Raw genomic sequence first — 20,476 nt, forward strand, 5'->3', positions numbered from 1 at the left:
TAAATTTTAAGGTAAGGAAAATGTTGAAATAAAAGGATAAAGGTACTGAATTTAATAAAATATTTTTTTTCCTGATTTATTTTTTTTATCCTTTTTAAATTTTTAAAGAGCTTCCGTATAATAAGTGATGGTAAGAAATTTGTAATTTTTTTTTTCATTAAATTTTTCAACTTTTTGTGTAAAATTTAATTAAATACTTAATAATAAAATTTAAGAAAAATAATAAAAATTTAAATTTAATAAAATTTAATTAAATAAAATTTGAATAATTATCATTGAAAAAATTAAAAAAAAATAATTTGTAAAAATTTTTTTGAAATAAAAATTAAACTCATCGAGGAATTTAAATTTAATTTTTAACAATATTTTTAGTAAATTTTTTCATTTTATTTCAAATCCAAAATAAATTTTAAAATTTTTCTATTTTTTTTTAGCAAAAAATTTTTAGGATAAAGAACTTCAAAAATTTTTACAAATTATTTTTTTTTTATTTTTTTCAATGATAATTATTCAAATTTTATTTAATTAAATTTTATTAAATTTAATATTTTATTATTTTTCTTAAATTTTATTAAAAAATTAATTAAAGAATTTTATTATAAAAGAATTTAAAAAAAAATTTTTAGAATTAATAACTTCAAAAAATTTTCCAAATTAAAAATTTTGATTTTTGTTAAGTAAGAAAATTTTTTCTCAAAAATTTCCAAAATAAGACCAAATTTATGACTTTTGACTTCAAAAACAGAAAAAAAACTCAAAAAATTACAAAAAAGCAACATTTTTACCTGAAAATTAATTGAAAATGATCAAAATGAAGGCTTTTAAAAAACTTTTCTTAATAAAACTCTTCAAATAAAATCGTCAATAAGTATAAAACTTGCTGTTTTATTGTCTTTCCTTTAAAAAAACACAAATTTTCTCCCACTGGAATCGTCAAAGCGCAACAACAATCAATCACTTGTCAGTACTTGATCCAACTTTTCATCGTGTGCTTCCATCGGCAAATCCCCCATTTCCACAATTTGCTCCTTAAACGCCACGCCAATCAATGCTGTCTTCGTTTTGTCGTGTTGCTCAAAAAATTTCTTCAAAAATTTGTCATAATATCCCATCCCATGTCCCAATCGATTGCCACATCTCGTGAATGCCACACCCGGCAAAATTATCAAGTCAAGTCCCTTCGTCATGGCATTCGGACGATTTTCCTCGAAATTTGGCTGTTTGATGTGCCACTTTGTCAGCGGCAAGCTATCGTAATCCTCGAGACTGTAAAGTTGCACCATTTCCATATCGTTTTTACGATAAGTCGGCACAAATATCTGAGAAATTTTCATTAATAATGCAAGGTAAGCGATTAAAATTTGTCGCTCTCACCTCCTTCCCCTGTCGAAATAAATCTTTGATGATTGTCATTGTGTCGAGTTCTCGTTCCGTACTGAGATACACACTCACTCGTTGCGCCTTTTGATACACAGGCAGCTTGAATAACTGCGCGAGTAAACGAGAAAAGGACATAATTTCACATGAAATTGCATCTTCTTGAAAATGAGAGAAAAAAAAGTTTTCTACCTTTTCCGCTACACAAGCAGATTGAATTTCCCGTTGCTCCTTTGTCATGCCACTCAACGCCGTCTTGATTCGTTCACGGAGCACTTTCTTCAACTGCGACATTATCATTTAATTATTTTATCGTCTCCTCGGAAGTGCAACTGAAACAAAAACGAGAACACAGGAACGAGAATTAATTAAGTTAATTACTTTGAAAATCATTAGAAACACACGGTAAATTTCGCCAAAAGGAATGTTGTCTGGTGAACTGCAAACAGAGAGATAAACTTCAATCTAAACTATTCATGCAGAATTTCATATTTTTTTCTGAAGCCTTGTTATATTGTTATTGCATTCAATGTCTGATAGAAAGTTGAAGAAGTTCATCTCCATACAAAAAAAGAAGAAGAAAAAAAAAAGTTTTATTAAAAAAATTCAATTTATTTTTCTGTACAACAAGAAGATTTACATCAACGAGACACAGGATTGAAGATGCAATTAATTTAAATCTGAATGTTTTGGCTTACTGTTCACTTTTAGTAAACTATTAGTGCTAGATGATGCGACGATGTCATGAGACGATAGGAAAAAGATCTCGTTTGCGTTCAATTCAGTGAATATGACAAGGCACGAGAGAGTTAAGATGCTTATTGTATAATCTAAGGGGTTTATACAAACTTTAATGTAATGCAAACAAAAAAGGTACAGAGTTGTTTGTCGAAAAGCGGTTTAAAGTTATTCACTGTAAAACTTTTAATTTTCTGATTTGTATTGAACATTGAATGAATAATAATTTCTAAGCGGAAAACAGGAGGTAAATAAATTTTATTTAAAAGAGGATTCAAGATCTGTGGAAAAACGAATAAAAAATGTCTTAAAAAATATTTTTAAAAAAAACTGAAAGAAAAAAATTTACAAAAATTTTAAATTAGACCAAAAATCTATAGAAATATGAAAAGAAAAGAAAAAGAAATATAAAAAATTAACGAAACTAGAAAGTCTACAAAAAACTGGAAGTCTACAAAAATTTTCTAAGAGAAGTCTACAATTGTTTTGAAGATATGAAAGCTTTATGTGTAACTGTCATAAAAGAGTCAGAGATTAAGAGAAAAATTTCCTGAAAGTCAACAAAAGTTGTAAAATCGGCAAAGATGAGAAGTCTACAAAGTTTCATTTTGAGATACCTAAAAGTATACAAAACACTATTTTTCATATAATTGCTGCAAATCTTTGATTTGTGAAGAAAAGATGCAAATTTACGACTTAAAAAACGAGTAGAAGTCTTTAAATGAAATCGAGTTGAAAGAATTTAAAGAAAAATATAAGTCTACAAGAATTGAAAAGTTAAGAGACTTTATGAAAAGATGCATAAAAGTCTACAAAAATTTGAGAACCGTAAAAAAGAATAAATCTAAAAATCTTGAAAGTCATCTGAAAGTTCATTAAATTTAAATATCTTCACAATAATTGTAGACTTCTCTTGCAAAAATTTTTGAAGACTCCCAGTTTTTTGTAGACTTCCAGTTTTTTTTTGTATACTTTCTAATTTCGTTCATTTTTTCAAATTTCTGTAGACTTTTAATTTAAAATTTTTGTAAAAATTTAAAAGATCAAATAATTTTTACAAGCTGGAAAATCTACAAAAAATTTATGAATAAAAGTCTACAAAAATTTGAAAGTAAACTGGAAGTTTTCAAAAATTTGACAATCATAAGAAATAATAAATCTACAAATCTTTAGATGTTGGTTTTTTTTTTGAAATTTTGTTAAATTTAAATATCTTCAAAACTGTAGACTCCTATTAGAAAATTTTTGTAGACTTTCAGTTTTTTTTGTAGACTTTCTAATTTCGTTCATCTTTTCAAATTGTAGACTTTTAATTTAATTTAAATTTTTTTAAGAATTAAAAAAACGAATAATTTTTACAAGTTAAGAAATCTACAAAAATTTTATAAATAAAGTCTACAAAAATTTGAAAAAAAAATTGGAAGTCTACAAAACATTCTAGAAAGAAAAAATGGAGCTAAATATTTAAAAAAAAAAATAGAAAAAGAGCTTTGAATCTTTCAGAAGCCACAAAGCTTTGTGAAAATTTGAAATATGTAAATCTACAAAAAATTTTGACAAAGTTGAAAGTCTACAAAAAATTAAAATTTAAAGCAGAAAGTCTACAAAAATTTCAAGGAAGAAAGCTAAAAGTCAGATTTAGCTAAAAATTTTGTGAAAAACAACTAGAAAAGCTTTAAAAAAACTTTGGACCATATACATTAATATTCAAGGATTTTTTACGGATACGGATATTCCAAACAATTTAAACAAACTATCATTAAATTTTTATAATGTAACATCTGCAACCTTCTATAACATTTTTTACTATATTCTGATCTAAATAAAAAACGCTCCGTACAACTATCAAATCGACTATCAAAACATCAAGTATCAAGGATCCTTAAATAAATAACGCTTTGTTCAACATATCTTTCACCAATAACGAGAATGCCCCACAGCCAAAGAAAACACTTCTACTGATTACATCTTTACATAGTTTTGTAACATCGGTATGTTTTCGGATGCAACAAGTTGCCATATCATCACATACACTACATGATAACTATATTTTAATATTCCCCAGATTGGGTAGATATTTCCTCGACAGGTAGATATTATACCATTTTGCACTGATATTAAAACAATATTTTACAAAAAACTTCCTTCTTCTTTTTTCCCTTCGAAATTAATAAAATAATAACAAAAAAATATCAAAATATTTACCTTTTAGTCCGTAGAGTCTTATATTTTGTTTAATAATAAAAATAATCCGAACTAAAACGAAACTCACACTGATAACGAAAAAAAAAATGAACGAAACGAGAACAAAAATCCTGGACGAAGCTCAAAACATCACTGAAACAGATGATTGAAGATTCTTGTGTTTATTTTCATTCATCGTTCCAATTTCTCCAGGTTCGCGTACACACGTCCAAGACCTGTTGAGACAAACGGTGCGAACGAAAGAAAGGGACGCACGATAAAGCAACATTGCAGCATTTATATGACTAATATTTACCAGGGATCTGTTTTACGGTTTTATTGCCGTGCCTGATGTCATTTCCAAAAAACCGAAATTTGTCGTTAATTAACGTCTGAATTATTCAAATTTGGGTTTAATTGAAAATTTTATTGAAATTTATTAAAATTTTCTAAAAATATTTTTAAATCATTGGAAAACTGGTAACCGCGAACATTTTTTAATTACTACTAAATAACCTGGTTGCCACTGAAATCTGTTGCAAAAACAAACGAGACCCGAGATAATGCGCATGTCAATTTTCACAGCTGATCGTTTCATTTTCCGGCGTTCCTCGTATAGACCCATAGACCGCGCCACGTGCACGAGAGCTGTGCGAGAACGAGATGTCGAATGTACCTACGTTTTAAAATAATACGAAGTTTGCCAGTCTCACAATTCAGTCTCGTCTGTAATTTCGCCACGCTAACTATTAGAGTAACACAAAAAAAAAATCTTTAAAAATAAAAAAAAATATTATTATATAGATATTATGTAGTAGGACTGTACTTTGTAGAACGAGAAATGAAAATGTGATAAAACCCCCGAATAAAAAATATCAGCATAAAATAAAAATTCTTTGTCTATTTCTGTTTAAATCTTCGTGTGGTGTACTTAAAAACGTAAAAATAAATAAAAAAAAATATTTATTAATTATTCGGTAGTTCTTTTTAACTGGACTACCACTGTGGCGGACTCTTTCGCGGAGATTAAACAGAAATAACGTTCAAAAAAAATACTACTAATAATGTTTATTGCTCAAAAATAACACTAATTTTTTTTTCTCGATAAAACGTGAGTATCGAAGGCGAAGCATCATCATAAAAAATGTAAATAAAAATGTGATCAGTGTTTTGAGAACGATTAACAACCACAAACAAGCGCACAATATTACGGCATAGTGACACGGAAAAATTACTCTCGTGCCGAATTCCCGCATTTTTCCTGTGCCCCAAAAATTTAAAAGAAAAATTACTGGTCTGGATTAACATAAAAATTCAGCAATTTAATCATGTATGATGTACCATCAAAGCGAGGAGCTTAATTTAATTATTATTGTTTATTATCATCGCGTTGACTTAAAAATAATAAAGAAACCCTTTGAAATTGAAATCATCGAAGAAGAATTCATTCATATGTCGTGCGGTTGACGATCGTGTGTGCACTAACACAACAACGTCGCTCGTCGTCGAAAGTGATTCTCAAAATAAAATTCATTTAGAAGTGGAATGTAAACAAAATAACATGGCTTTGTACAGTTAAGACGATGACAGAAAAAAAAGTGCAAATTAGTGACGACACTTTCGGGTGATTATTCATTCGGGTACGGGCGACGAGTGTTTATAATTATGATATTATGAGCGATAATGCGAGGCAATTTTTTTTTGTCGAGTGAAATTAAGTGAGCTTAAAAAATAATAATTTTATGAGATAAGAATGAATTTAAGCAATGTTTTAGTGCAAAAAAAATATTTGTTTTTTGATAATTTGTTTATTTTTGCTTGTTTTTAGAAGAAGTGAAGGTTGCAAAAAATTGGCATTATTTTAAATTTTTTTTTAACATTTTTTTTTAAAAAATTGACATTATTTAATTATTAAAATTCAATAAATAATTTATTTTTTTTAATTTAAAATTAAATTTAAATTGTGATGAAAAAAAAATTAATTAAAAAAAAATAAAATAAAAATTAATATAATTCTATGTTTTTGAGCAAATTAAATCAATCAATGTTTTGCCTTAAAAATAAAAAAAAATTTAAAAGTAAAATAAAATACAATTTATTTAATTAATAAATATTTTAAAAAATAATATTTTTAGACAAAATAAAACAAAAATTTTCAATCGTTTTAATACAAAAATAAAAAAATAATAATAAATAAAATAAAATTTAGAATAAATTTGTCGGAAAAAATTAATTAAATTATTTTAAAAATTATTTTTTTTATTTTATTAAAATTAAATTTCAAGATTATTTTATTTTATTATTTTTAATTATTATTTTTATTTTAAAAATTATTTTTTAATTATTTTTTTTTTTTTAATTATTTTAATTATTATTTTATTTTTTATTTTTAATTATTTTCAAAATTAATAAATTTTTTTTTTAATTATTACCTAAATATTTTATTTTGAATTATTGAATTATTTTTTTAATTAATAAATTATTAATGAAGTTCAATTTTTATTAATTGAAAAACAATTTTTTAATGATTTTCATTCAACATTAATTTATAATAATTTTTAATTAAAAAGTTTAATAAAAAAAATATTTCCGTAAAATTAAAAATCGTGAAAACTCATAAATATTTAATGAGCTCTGTCTGTTCAATAAAAAAGCAAAGAAAAAATAAAGAAAAAAAAGGAAAAAAATCTAAGGCAAAAAGGGAAAAGATTTTTTTTTCATAAATTGATTTCTGAAACATATTAAAAGAGTAAAAATTAATTCCCCATGGAGAAGAAAAATGAACATAAAAAAAAGATTTATAAAAATCGATTCATTGATTTTTGAAAGAAAATAAATATTTTTTTTGTGAACATTTAATTTTTCTTTTTTTATTTGTGATTTTATTTCTTTTTAAATCATTCAGTCAAAAAATCAAAGGTCTTTATTCAGAGTGAATGCCCTAAAAGAAAATAATTGTCTTAAAATCTTTTCATACTTTTTTCTCTTTAATTTTTTTTAAAGGTAAAAAATATTGAGAAATACTTTAAAAGCCTTTAAGTTGCTTTAAAATAAATATTTTCGTATATTTTAAAAGTTACAAATCGTGCTTAATAGCAATAATTTTTCATTAAATTCACGTTACGACGCAAAAGGACTCAATATTCTCAAAAACTAGTTAAAGTAAATTTTTTCATAAATCACTTTCGAAATTCCTTCGAGAGCGAAATAACCCTTTCTAGAACATATTTATCTCATTATATCGCAGATAACATTGATTTTCATCTAAAATTCGAGAATATCAACGAGAATTCAATAGAAATTTCGATGAAAAACGCCGTAACTTATTTTTTGGCAACCATCCGAAAACAATGAACGACGATTTATTATCTATCAATAAATACGCGAATACAATTAAATTACAATTTGTAGTGGTGTCGTCGCTGTACTCGATTAAAAGTGCATGAATATTTGATAATTTTCGGTTTACTCGACCGTAATTGGCGATATATTTATAACAAAAAAGAGGTTTTGTTGGATAAATCGGTCGTTGTTGCTACAAACAATGGGATTAAAAAAAATTGTGGCAAAAAAAAAATGATAAAAAAAATATTACTTAATCCACAATAAAGGACACCAGAGTTAATTAAGTGCTCGATAACAAAACAGAGTCATCATTGTGTGATATCGCATCAAGTGAGGTCGTTTGTTGTGCGCAAATTGGTGGTTGGTGTCCCTGTTCACACATTTACATTTGCCGTCCCTCCAATTCATTTTAATTGCAAGAAATTATTGCAGTTTATAATTAAAAAGTGTGCCATGAGGCAGTGTGTGGGAAAGTTGGTTTATTCCGATCTCCGCTTCTAATTGGACGACAAATTTACAAACAAAAAACCAGAAATAATGGATTCAATGAAAAGTGACGTAAAATTTTACAAAACAAGTGAAAAGTGACTCTGAAAAATTTATTTACTGGAAACAAAATCGATAAATGTGTGAACTTTTTGAGAGTTAATGACAGGTTTCGGTGGTTTTAAAATTTTTTTTTCTCTTGAATTATTCACAGAAAATTACTCAACATAAAAAAAAATGAAAGAAGTTGAATAAACGAGTTATGAACTGAAAGAGGCTACAAAGTGAAACTCAAGAAGGAATATCAATGCAGTCCTTATTAAATTTATCGAATATATTTAATAGTAGTAGTACAGAATTGGTTAAAAGCAAGTGCGCCCATGAATATTGAATTCAGAGAAATTTTTCATTTGGAACATCAACTTCAACATATCTGGAAGCGGTAAATAAATAGCTGCAACATGAGTCTCAATATGATGTTGAAGCCACGGAAGAATCCAAAACCGGTGAGTGATTTATTTAATTTTATGGATGATTTTGAGGATTGAATAAGTAAATTTTTAGAAGGGTTTTTATGACAGATTTGAAATTTTTAGAATTAAAAAATCAGAAAAAAAATCTCTAAATTTTTTTCATTTAAATTATTTATTAATAATTTTTTAAATTAAAAATAATTTCTTAAATGTAGAAATTAAGAAATTAATTTTTATTGATATTTTAAGAAATAAATTTCAGAGCTTTAGATTTAAAAAAAAAATAATAAAATAATTTTAAATATATTTTTAAAATATTAATTATTTTTTAATTATTTATTTAATAAATTCTAATTAAAATTAATTTTTTTGGAGGTTATATATTAATTTCTTGTTGTTCTTCATTTTCTCAAAAAAAAAAGAAAAAATTTTGAAAAATTTCATGACAAAGGCTTTTAAATTTTTTTAAATTTTTATAAAAAAATGAAATTTGTTAAAGGATTTACCAAAAATGTGAAATATCAATTTTCATAAGAAATTTTTATATTTTTCATTATTATTTTATTTTATTTGCCTATTTATTTGAATAAAAGTTTTGAAAAATTTTCATGGAGAAAATTTTAAAGTTTTTTAATTATATATTAGGTATAAATTAATGTTGAATGAAAATAATTAAAAAATTTATAAAAATTAAACTTCATTAATAATTTATTTGAAAAAAAATTAATAATTAAAAAAAAATAATTCTATAATTTTTAAAATAATTGAATTAATTTTTTCCAACAAATTTATTATAAAATTTATTTTATTTATTTATTAAAAACGATAGAAAATTTTAGTTTGTTATATTTTATCTAAAAATTTATTTTTTAAAATATTTATTAACTACCTAAATAAATTGTATTTTCTTTTACTTTTAAATTGGTTTTTTTTTATTTTTGAAAAAATTAGAAAAATTTTTTCTATGAAAATTTTGAGAGCCTTATAATACTTAAAATTTTCTTACAAAGTTTTTAATTCGATTTTTATTCAATTTATTTGTCAATATTCCTTTTTTAAAAAAAATCTTATTTATTTCTATTATTTGTTTTTTAAAAAAGAAAAAAAAACAAACATATGCAATAAAATAAATGTTGAACAAATGAATAAAGAGGCATATCCTATATCTGATCAAATTGCTATCTGAAGGCTAAAAACAAGCTTGAAACATGAGAAAAAGATAAATTTTCAGTTAGATCTGAGATTCATTGCTATAGAAAAAATATAGAAAAACAAATATAAAACAATAAATCAGTTAAAATCGACAAATTGACGAAAAAGCCTGAGAGAAAATGAAAACTAAAATGCCAAAAAAATTCTGCAACCTTGAATTCAATGTAAATTTTTGACAAATTTGTTGATGTAAAAAATAATTGTTTGTTACAATTGACAGAATTTTCATAAAAGTTTCTCATGTCACATTTCTTTATGTCGTTTTTGATTCACGTAACTCAATCTTTCTGATTGAGCAAATTTCTCATTTTATCATTCTTTTTTCTAAGAACCGTTAAAAAATGAAAAATTGTCTTTTTTTGACGATTAATCGATTTTTTAGATATCATTCCACAAAAATCGTCAAATTAAAAGGTCAATCAAATCTATCGAAAAATCTGTCATTCAACGCAAATTTACTCGTTCAATCCTTGAAAATTTATATTTTGATAATTTTTTTTTGTTCATTTCCACATGTCAAGCAAAACTTTAGACAATTTTGCTCTAAACTTCTCTCACATTCAAACATATTATTACATCTTACTTCCTTTTATTATCACAATGTAATAGTTCTTCTTTACTCTATTAAAACATCTTTCTTGTTGAAGTTTCAGTTTGAATTTTCGTTTTTGGAAAATGTTTGAGTTTTCTTTTTTCCTCATTTTTGTTTCTTGCTTCTGGTTATAAAACAATTTTCTTTACAAATACAAGCGCAATGAAATCTTGTTGAAATTCGTGGTTTACATGCATTTTGTATTCATTTAAAAATTGCACCACATCATCGCCTTTGCATTCGTAAATACTTCATAAAACATGATAAATTGCATGATGAATGAGGCCTAAAACGAGGCTTTGCCGAGGTTTGAGTGAAGCTTGAGAGTTATTTAACGTCAAACGAGGAAATTTTTTACGGAGAAATTTAAATTAGAACAACAAGTTAATATTCATGAATGTTTAATGATATCGAAAGAAACGCAAAATCGATAAAAGTTAATGCTATTAATGATTTCTACCGAACACTCATTCAATGGGAAAAAAGGTTTAAGAATTCCGCAGAAAGGAATATTTTTTACATTAAAAATTCATGAAGTCCCAGTGGAAAATTTTGGATCGTTTTTAAGGAACTGGAGATCTTAAAAACATGTTAAAAATTTTATATTTTTTTTTATTTTTTTTTTAAAAATCAAAAAAAAAACATTTTTTAGATTTTTTTATGAAAAATTTGACATTTTTGAGCCTCTAAATTCTCCAATGTTTTATTAAAAAATTTCTAATTTTTTTTTAAATTTTAAAAAATTAATTTAAGTTTGAAAATTAAAAAAAAAATCAGAAACTTCTTTTGAAAAGTTGAAAAACTTGGAAAAAAATTAAAAATTTCACAAGTCAAGTCTCCAAGTCAATTTTTTTGAACCTTTTCTTTTCAAGTTTTCAATAAAAAAAAAATAAAAATTTGAAGTTTTTAACATTTATTTTATCATAAAATTTAAAAAAAAAAATGACCTACAGAAAATTCATTGACTTTTCTTGTGAAAATTTTGAGATTTTTTTTCTAATGTTTCTAAATTTATTTTTTTTAAATCTTAAAAAATCTAAAAAAAATTAGAGACTTTTCATTTGATAAAATTGGAGGAAAAAATCCAAAATTTTTTCAAAAGAAAGTTTCTAATTTTTTTTTAGATTTTTTTAGGATTTAGGTAAAAATATTCAAAATATCAGAGAATTTTCTATTAAGAATTGTGAGCTTTTTTTAGACCTCCAGGTCCTTAAAAAAAGTCCAAAATATTTCACTGGGTTGCCTTTGAAGAAATACTAAAAAAAAGTCCGTTGTGCAAACAAATTAAAGTGTGAAACCCATTTTTTATGTTTTCTGCTAATTACTGTGACTACGGTTCATGAAAAGAACTGCAATATTTAATCATCATTAACACGACGAACGACGTTGTTTGTATAATTATTCATTGGAGTCGTTGTCAGTGGCAGCATCATCATCAGAAAATTATGAAAAATTCATAAATAGGGAAAAACTTTCTCATTTCTGTTTTTTCTCTCTCTCGCTCTCGATTCGTGTTGACGTTGCACTTTTTTTCTTGCTGCTTCATAACAAACAAACAATAAAGTCACGTCGTCTCGTGTAATTTTTCCTTTGCATTTATTATTTATTAGTGTAAATTACAATAAATTTCCTTTTGAGTCGACACGCCAAACAAAAAAACATGCGAATGAAACAATAATTAAAAGGCACTCGTTAAAAATGTTAATTCTAGCAGAAATACATTCTAAATATTTTATGACGTTTCTGAATTGAGCTTCCTTTAGCAAGTTTTCGTTTGTGGTTGGCTGCACTTCATGACCTCATCAAATATGTACGACAAACGGAGATTCCCGCCACATCACAGATTCCACAAATGCACTAATCTACATGCTCGACACTTTTATTGTACAATCAAAAAGCGTTTTGTTGTAGTCGTTTCATTTTATATTATTTCATTTTCTCCTCTTGTTATTTTCCTTTTTTTTCTTGTCGTGTTTTCTGATGTTTTTGCACAAAATTTATGTAGCACCGCACGCATTCGAGTAACGGAGACAGAGAGTTAAAACAATAATCTTTGGGTATTAAAATTGTCAGCACATGGCTGTGGTCAGGACAAAACAACTGAAAACATGTGTGACACGTGAAGGGAGAGAAAGAGATGTCCGAGTGATTTATGATGAATTTTTGTGTATAGTACTTTTTTGATGGAATGTCTGTTTGGATGGCTTTTCATGTTTGTATGCATGATGTGTGGATTGTGGATGACCTAAATGACCAGTTTGTGTCGATTAGAAGTAGTTAATTGCTTTTTATGGCATTGCAACTTTATCATATCATTATGAGGGAGTTTGGGATGTTAGATGTTCATAAATAAGGCTTTTCAAGAGATTATGAAAGCTTAATTGAAAGCTGAAGAGATTCTGAGAAGCTTTCATGAAAGCTGAAGAGAATCTGAGAGGTTTTCTTGAAAGCTGAAGAGATTCGGAAAAGCTTTTTTGAAAGCTGAAGAGAATCTGAGAAGCTTTCATGAAAGCTGAAGAGAATCTGAGAAGTTTTCTTGAAAGCTGAAGAGAATCTGAGAAGCTTTCTTGAAAGCTGAAGAGAATCTGAGAAGCTTTCGTGAAAGCTGAAGAGAATCTGAGAAGCTTCTTTGAAAGCTGAAGAGAATCTGAGAAGTTTTCTTGAAAGCTGAAGAGAATCTGAGAAGCTTTTTTGAAAGCTGAAGAGAATCTGAGAAGCTTTCATGAAAGCTGAAGAGAATCTGAGAGGTTTTCTTGAAAGCTGAAGAGAATCTGAGAAGCTTTCTTGAAAGCTGAAGAGAATCTGAGAAGCTTTCTTGAAAGCTGAAGAGAATCTGAGAAGCTTTCGTGAAAGCTGAAGAGAATCTGAGAAGATTTCGTGAAAGCTGAAGAGAATCTAAGAAGTTTTCTTGAAAGCTGAAGAGAATCTGAGAAACTTTCTTGAAAGCTGAAGAGAATCTGAGAAGCTTTCTTGAAAGCTGAAGAGAATCTGAGAGGTTTTCTTGAAAGCTGAAGAGATTCTGAAAAGCTTTTTTGAAAGCTGAAGAGATTCTGAGAAGATTTCGTGAAAGCTGAAGAGAATCTGAGAAGTTTTCTTGAAAGCTGAAGAGAATCTGAGAAGTTTTCTTGAAAGCTGAAGAGAATCTGAAAAGCTTTTTTAAAAGCTGAAGAGATTCTAAAAAGCTTAATTGAGAGCTTAAAAGCTTCGTAAAAGTCTTCTGGTAACCTGAATAGATAATTTAAGCCTTTTCAAATATTTAGCTACATTATCACCCATCATCATCCCAAACCTTTTAAAACACCTAGTACGTTGTTAATGTTAGATCGTAGACTACTTAGTTGTAGATTGCAAGTTTATCTGATGTTAGCTTAAAAACCTTTCATCTCCTTTAAACCCTCTGTCTGTATAATAAATCTAATATTTTTTCATTTTATCATGTTTTCTCTATTCTTTTCTCTCTTTTTTTCTTTCTCACCTATGCATAAAATAAATATTGTGACCTGTGCTGTGACCTGTGTGTACCAATATTTTCTCCTTTTTTATAATTTTTGGAATGTTATCCTCGTATCGTGTCATTCCTCCAATTATAATTTTTGTCGAATTTCCGATACGACCTAAATGACATCATAATGCAGCTCCGATGGGGACTGAAAAAGATCTGTTGGGGATTGATAAATATTACAGTGCCGAGGGTAAGAACCAAGTTTTATTTTTCTTCCGAGTTTTGTGTTTTTTTTTGCACGTTTTTTGCATGAAGTTTTTTTTTTCCTAACTAATAAGAGAAGTTTACTCATTTTCACTAATGGTCAGACTTCTTGCTGGCCCAAGTTGTTTTGTGTGTCAAGTGTGTCTCTTCAGGATGAAAGAACAACTTGTCGCGTCAGGTGTAGAGCGACAGATTTTCATTGCGGTACTTTTGCATTACTAACACTTACTTTCCTACGTGATGTTTGTCATTATTTGTCTCTCTGTGTCTGTCGCAGAAAGTGTTACAGAACAAAAACAGCTCAAGACAAGATGTTGTTAAATCAACATAAACATTTATTTAGACAGCAAAACATGTTTGCAGAACTATACACGGTGGGCGAACTACTGTGGGGAAAATGACAAAACATTGTTCGATTGTCATTTTCATTTATTTTCGACGACAATTGAGGTTTTTTTCTCTCTCTTTTCACCAGAAGAAATAGGTGAAAATTTTAATAAAGAACTGCTGCTGCTGAATTTTTCTTTTTCACTTCAGTTCAGTAGTAAAGAATTTTCAATAACGTGATAAGAGAGAGAGAGATGCTTGTAAAAATATGTAGGTTTATGGCGTCGTCATCTTTTCTTGGATTTAAAAAGATTTAGCAAATAAATGGGCAGAGTGTTGATCTTCGCTCTTTCTCACTCTCTCTCTTTTTGCGCTCTAATGTTATTATTATTATTGTAAAAACGAATATTGAAAGTAAATATTGTTCAAGAATTTTTGTCGTAAATAAGGAAAATATCAATATTTATGGCGACATTGGATGTAGAGATAAGAGTCGAGTAACAAGTAAGATTTTTAACTTTGACACTTTTATGACAGAGGATTTTTTTATTCAACGACATTATACTTGTTATACTTAAAGATTTGTGGCTTAGCTTTTTTTTGGTAGGAAATTGAAAAAAAAATTAATAGTGCTCCTTTGTTATGAATTTTGAGGAATTTTTAATTTTTAGAGCTTAAAAGAACGTTAGAAAAATTTTCTTTAAATTTTAAGAATTTTAATTGAAATTAATTTAATTAAATTTATTAACTTTAATTAATAAATAAATAATTAAATTATTTTATTTAAATAATTAATTAATTTTTTTTATTAATTAATAAAAAATTAATTTATTAAGAAAATTAATCAATTTTAAAAAAATAAATTAAAATTAATTTTTTACAATTTTTTTAAATTTTTTTCATAAATTATAAAAAAAATACCAGACACCTCCATTTGGATGACTCACTTTAATTTAAATTAAATAAATAATTATTTAAATAATTTAATTTAAATAATAATTTAAATAATTAATTAAATATTTTTTTTAAAGAAAATTAATTAATAAACCCAAAAAAAATTTATGATTTTTAACTTTTTATAAATATTTTTATTTATTTTTAAATAAATTTTAAAAAAATACCGGGCATCTCCATTTGAATGACTCACCACAAAAAAAAACAAACAAACAAATGATGCAAATAAACGAGTGACACTTATCTTCCACAAAAACTTTCGTTAAACAAACAAAATCATTATCTTTCACAAATAAAATCTCCCAAAACGACTTATCTTTCACACACAGCAAAACTAAAAAAAATAAAAATTCAACTGCATCTCAAATATCTGCTTCTCTCTATCTCTATTTGCCAAACACCAGCGACAGCAAAAGTTATCAAGCAAATATTTGGATATCCATTTACATTACCACGTAAATTTAATCTCCTTTTATATGTACGTCAAAAAAAACTTCGTGCACCAAAAATTACGAGCAGATTATTATTCTTCACTCAGTTGAAGAAGAGTTTTGCTCGCAATCGGAGATGCCGCAACATTCGAGCAGCATCTTTCATCTGTCAAAGTGGCTTGAGATGCCACACGCATTGATGAGCCACCTGGCATCGCATTCCCATAATCGAGACACCAATGTGAGTGTTTTCTCTCGATTATTATTTATTTGTCGTAATATTTATGGTTCAATAAAAAATAAAAGAAGAAGCAAAAAAAAAAAAGAAATCACAGAAAGTGTCAAAAAACGAAAATGTTTTGAAAAATAAAATAAAAAGTTTTTATTCTCCGCATTTAAATTTAAAATGTGTTGTCTAGTGTTATTTTATTGTTCAAACTTGAATAAAAAAGTTTATATTTATTCAAATTATTTTCGCATTTTTTAAAAGTTTTTTTTTTGCGAGAAAAAAGAGATAAATTGCAATATGCACAGACAAAGTATATTCACTTCAATACTTAAATGAGATTTAAACAGAACAAAAAAATATGAAACGAAATTAGTGCCTGTAGCAAATTAAAACAAACGAGCAAAAAATAACAAATGACTTTCAAACGTAAAATGAGAAAATTTAGTTGAGTGCTTTTCAACGATAAAAATTTAGAAAAGTGGTGAAAATATTTTTAAAATTAAGGATTAAAAGTTTTAAGGCAATTTGTAGTTAAATTTTATTTTGTGTATGGGCAATTTAACTAAGGACTTTCTTGAAAGTAACCTGAAAAAAAAATTCATAGATTTTGTGAATATTTTTTATGAAGTTTTAAAAAATAAAATAATTTTTCTGAAAATAGAAAAAAAATTTTTAAATATCTACAATTTAAAATCATTTAATTTTTTTTTTAAATTATTTTTCATAAAAAATTGTTAATTTAAAGTAAAATATTAATTCAAATAATTTTTTAACAATTTTTAATATTTGTGAATTCAAAATGAAACTACGAGCATTTTAAAATGAAAAATTTAGAAAATCATAAAAAAATGTTAAAAGTATGTTAAAATTTAGTGAAAAAATTATGAATTGAAAAATTAAGAAAAAAAAAATTAAATTAATATTTGACGAAAAAAAAACCTTTGTAAAAATATTAATTTCTTTAAAAAAATTGATCAATATCAGAAATTTAAAAAAATTTTATAATAAAAGAGTAAAATGCCATATTTTGAATTTCTCTTTTTACTTTCAAAGGACTTTACAAATTAAAACAAAGTACCAAAAGTTTGAAACAAATTTAGAAATCCTACACTTTGAAAACTTTTCAGAATATTTAACAAACAGAGCAGAAGTGAACATTTTAATTTCTCAAACGAAATGCCATACAAAATGAACTTTTCTGAATAAAGCTTCAATTAAAACAAAAGAGGTGTACGAGCGTAAAAATGTATGAGAAACTGCATTTGTTACTTTTTATTGTTATTTTGTGCGATAGAAATTAAATTTAACTATTGTCTATATGTGTGTTATTTTCACCTGTTCACAGCCCGTTTCACCTCATACTCTCCGCTCCACGGCAGTAACATCAACTGTAATAACAGCGACAATCATCGACACAGATTGTGCCTAATGAGTGTGACGCGTTTGTCAAAGAGATCCTTTGGCGTTGATAAAATTGCGATACATAGTGATTGAACACGTTTAATGAAGTTGATCCATATTAAATTACATTAATTAACATACGACGAGTGTTGTTTTTAAGGAAAATTTGTGACGCTATGCGAGACTGTTGGGAGACAAGAAAATTTAATTAATCCATTATTCAATAAGTCGTGTGTCTGATGATAAATCTTCCATTTATTGACTGAAAATGACATGATCCAATTGAATAAAATGTGTTCCTCGTTGCCACTTGTGGAAATGCCAAACAAAATAATATAAATGGACTATTTATGGCACTCCTAAAGACATTTCTCTTTATTCTGTGTGTGGTTATGTCTTCTCAAGTGTTGTCGTCACCAAGTTCCTGCTATACCGCACACGTAATAAGGGTAATTGAATTAAATGCACCGAGAGTGACGACAATCTTGTTGACAAATACTAGAAAATTATTCAAAACCTTCCTTTTCTTCTTTTGTTTTGTTTTTATTTTTCTTCCTCTTAATGCTGCTGCCGATACGAAAATGCTGATTGGAATGCATTAACACACACTACATTTTCTTTCTAAATATGTTTACTCATTGTTTTCTTTTTTCTTATTGCAGCGCACGGCACGAAGTTGGATCGAGGCCAATTTCCAAAAGCGTGAATGTGTCAAATTCGTACCCAGTGTCAAAGATCCAGAAAAGTAAGTTATGGACAAACTATTTAGCATTGAAAAAAAAACTTTTCCCTATTTTTTCTGTCGAAACTTTTCTTGCTCGTAAACTTCATCAAAGGACGCCGAAACAAAAAAGTTAACCAAGTGCACTAAGGAATGACGAATGCACGAACTTACGAACAAGTTTCGCATGCAATGAACACCACGGAATAAATTACATTAGAACCGGAAGATATTTTTGCATTAAAAGGAAACTTTATGCAACAATGTTTGACTACATAATAAGAGACATAAGGTGCAATTAAAATTTTCAGTCACTGTACATGCTCAAGGTCGTTTCACGGTATACGGAAATCAGTTCACAGAACTAATAAATAGCATCCGAGTGACCTAGTTATTGCTTCAATGGAGAATGTACCGAGCGAATTTTGTCTAGATTTTTTTTATTATTGGCGGTGACTAGCATTGTCGAGTAGAATCGAGCCGAAAAAAATCGATAAATTTATTGTCTAGGACATAATGGCAATATGTGAATACCAAAGTTTGAATAGGGAGATATAAATCATTCGGATATACGGCAATTAAGTAAACCTTTTTGTGGTTTTTAAACGCGTTTTTTTATCACGGAGCAAACAAGTAGATTTTTTTTGACAGTTCCGACAGGCGTTGTTCTTTTGACATCCCTAAAGGTTATTTATGTGAAATATTTTAAAGTGGTTTTTTATCTTTAAATTAAAGCTGATATTGATAATATCAGGACTTGAAATAACATTTCTTTGTTTTATAAAGTTTAACTCAAATTTTTGATATGGGAATGAGATGACAGGAAACCACTCGACATTTATATCAAATATAAAGCAAATCATTTTATTCGTAGTCATGTCCCTATTTTATAAAATTTGAATTTATATTTCATGTTTATCTAAAATATTACTTGAATCAGTTCTAGTTTTATGCATGGAGTATCTTTGATATTCAATATGTTCCTGGAAGATGTTTTCTGTCCAATGCTATTTGAAGCAAATAACATATGTTTTGTCTATATTTGTCTAATATTGATAAATATCTTCGATTATAAAGTCTTTGCTTCGAATATGTGAAGAACAATTTTTAAAAATAATTAGAGAACATTGATTTTTAACATGTTTTTTGTATAATCGAGTTTTAAACTTTTAAATAATTGTTAAAGAAAAAGGCCGATGAGATTATTGATAGTGGATATTGAAAAACAGACCATCAGAAGAGAACCCCAAAATTTTTGTATTTGTTGATTTCTTGTTCAGCAGTAATTTTATAATTTGTTCTCCAAGCTCCTAAAGAAATAGCAGGTACATTTACAGTACGATCCATCGTCATGGCCATAACAACGTAAAATTAAGAAGAACTTTCTGCTTCATTCATATATTTCTTGCAAGTTTGTTGATGAAGCTGAATACGTACGTCTTTTTGGAACTTTATTTTCACCTCTAATGGCAACGTAAAAGCAACCTACTCATTCGTCTTTAAATCAAATTTTACTTTCTCAATAATTTTAGTCGCATGTTCCGACAACCAAACAACGCATTTTCATTGTCTCTTGTAATTCTTCACTTAATTCTTTGCATCTTATCTTACCTTCTTGAAAGTTTTCTTTAGCTTTAATATACTTATATACCGAAGCTTCTGCAGGTTTTGACTTCTACTTAGAACAATTTCAGCCAGGAATAATATGAATACTGAAATACTCTGCTTTAGTATTTTTATATCTTAATCGAATTCTTACCACTCAGTTTTTCGTAAAAGTTTGAGCTTGTGTCCATCTTCATCTTATCGCCATTAGTGAATATCGCCTGTCACCTGTCAAAAAAACGTAACTGTCATAAATTTCATTTATTTACTTACCGACTTCCTTAAAATCAATATAAACACACTTTTAAGTCCATAATCACCCCCGAAAATTGATCTCTCAATACATTTTCCGATGCCGCACCGTAAAAAAGGTCAACATTTGCCGCTAAAAAAAAACAACAAAAAAAATATTAAATCGTAAAAAAGGAGCAAAACATCTATTTATAGAGACAGAACACATTCTCTGTTATCCGTCTCTCAATTTAATAATCATAATAATAAGCTATGATAAAATTTTTCCTTCTTTCTTCATTATTTTATGATATCTACTGTGTTCCTGTGCCATCGCATCGTCATCGTGAATCGTGTCTATCTGTATCTCATAAATTAATATTTTTTTTTCTTCTACCTTTTTTTCTTTCTTACCTTTAAAAAAATAAAATATCTCTTATCGCAGGACGGTCGATTTTCAAGCG

At 27.0% G+C, this 20,476-nt stretch overlaps 3 protein-coding genes across 8 annotated transcripts in view; 1 reads left to right on the forward strand and 2 right to left on the reverse strand.

Annotated features, from left to right (window-relative positions):
* The window catches only part of LOC134832646 (LIM and SH3 domain protein Lasp), a 214,399-nt gene that overhangs the window by 68,943 nt on the left and 124,980 nt on the right, over positions 1 to 20,476 (reverse strand). The window lies entirely within an intron of this gene.
* LOC134831508 (5-formyltetrahydrofolate cyclo-ligase) lies at positions 854 to 4,441 on the reverse strand. The gene is made up of 4 exons (XM_063845249.1): positions 4,321 to 4,441; positions 1,570 to 1,709; positions 1,375 to 1,488; positions 854 to 1,319 (listed from the first exon to the last, which is right to left on the reverse strand). Exons 2-4 carry the CDS (start codon positions 1,675 to 1,677, stop codon positions 951 to 953), a joined length of 591 nt encoding a protein of 196 aa, XP_063701319.1. The 5' UTR covers positions 1,678 to 1,709; positions 4,321 to 4,441; the 3' UTR covers positions 854 to 950.
* LOC134832815 (transient receptor potential cation channel trpm) overlaps positions 5,036 to 20,476 on the forward strand; it is a 43,098-nt gene continuing 27,657 nt past the window's right edge. For 5 of the 6 annotated variants that reach the window (XM_063846985.1, XM_063846987.1, XM_063846988.1 and 2 more), the window contains exons 1-2: positions 16,010 to 16,066; positions 18,118 to 18,200. In XM_063846985.1, coding sequence (XP_063703055.1) covers positions 16,010 to 16,066; positions 18,118 to 18,200 — 140 coding nt within the window. Of the gene's footprint in view, positions 5,411 to 8,344; positions 8,637 to 16,009; positions 16,067 to 18,117; positions 18,201 to 20,476 lie in introns of those variants that run through there. The other variant, XM_063846986.1, reaches the window with a different exon arrangement.

The sequence above is a fragment of the Culicoides brevitarsis genome, chromosome 2 (genome assembly GCF_036172545.1).
Source record: "Culicoides brevitarsis isolate CSIRO-B50_1 chromosome 2, AGI_CSIRO_Cbre_v1, whole genome shotgun sequence".
In the NCBI taxonomy this organism is placed as follows: domain Eukaryota; kingdom Metazoa; phylum Arthropoda; class Insecta; order Diptera; family Ceratopogonidae; genus Culicoides; species Culicoides brevitarsis.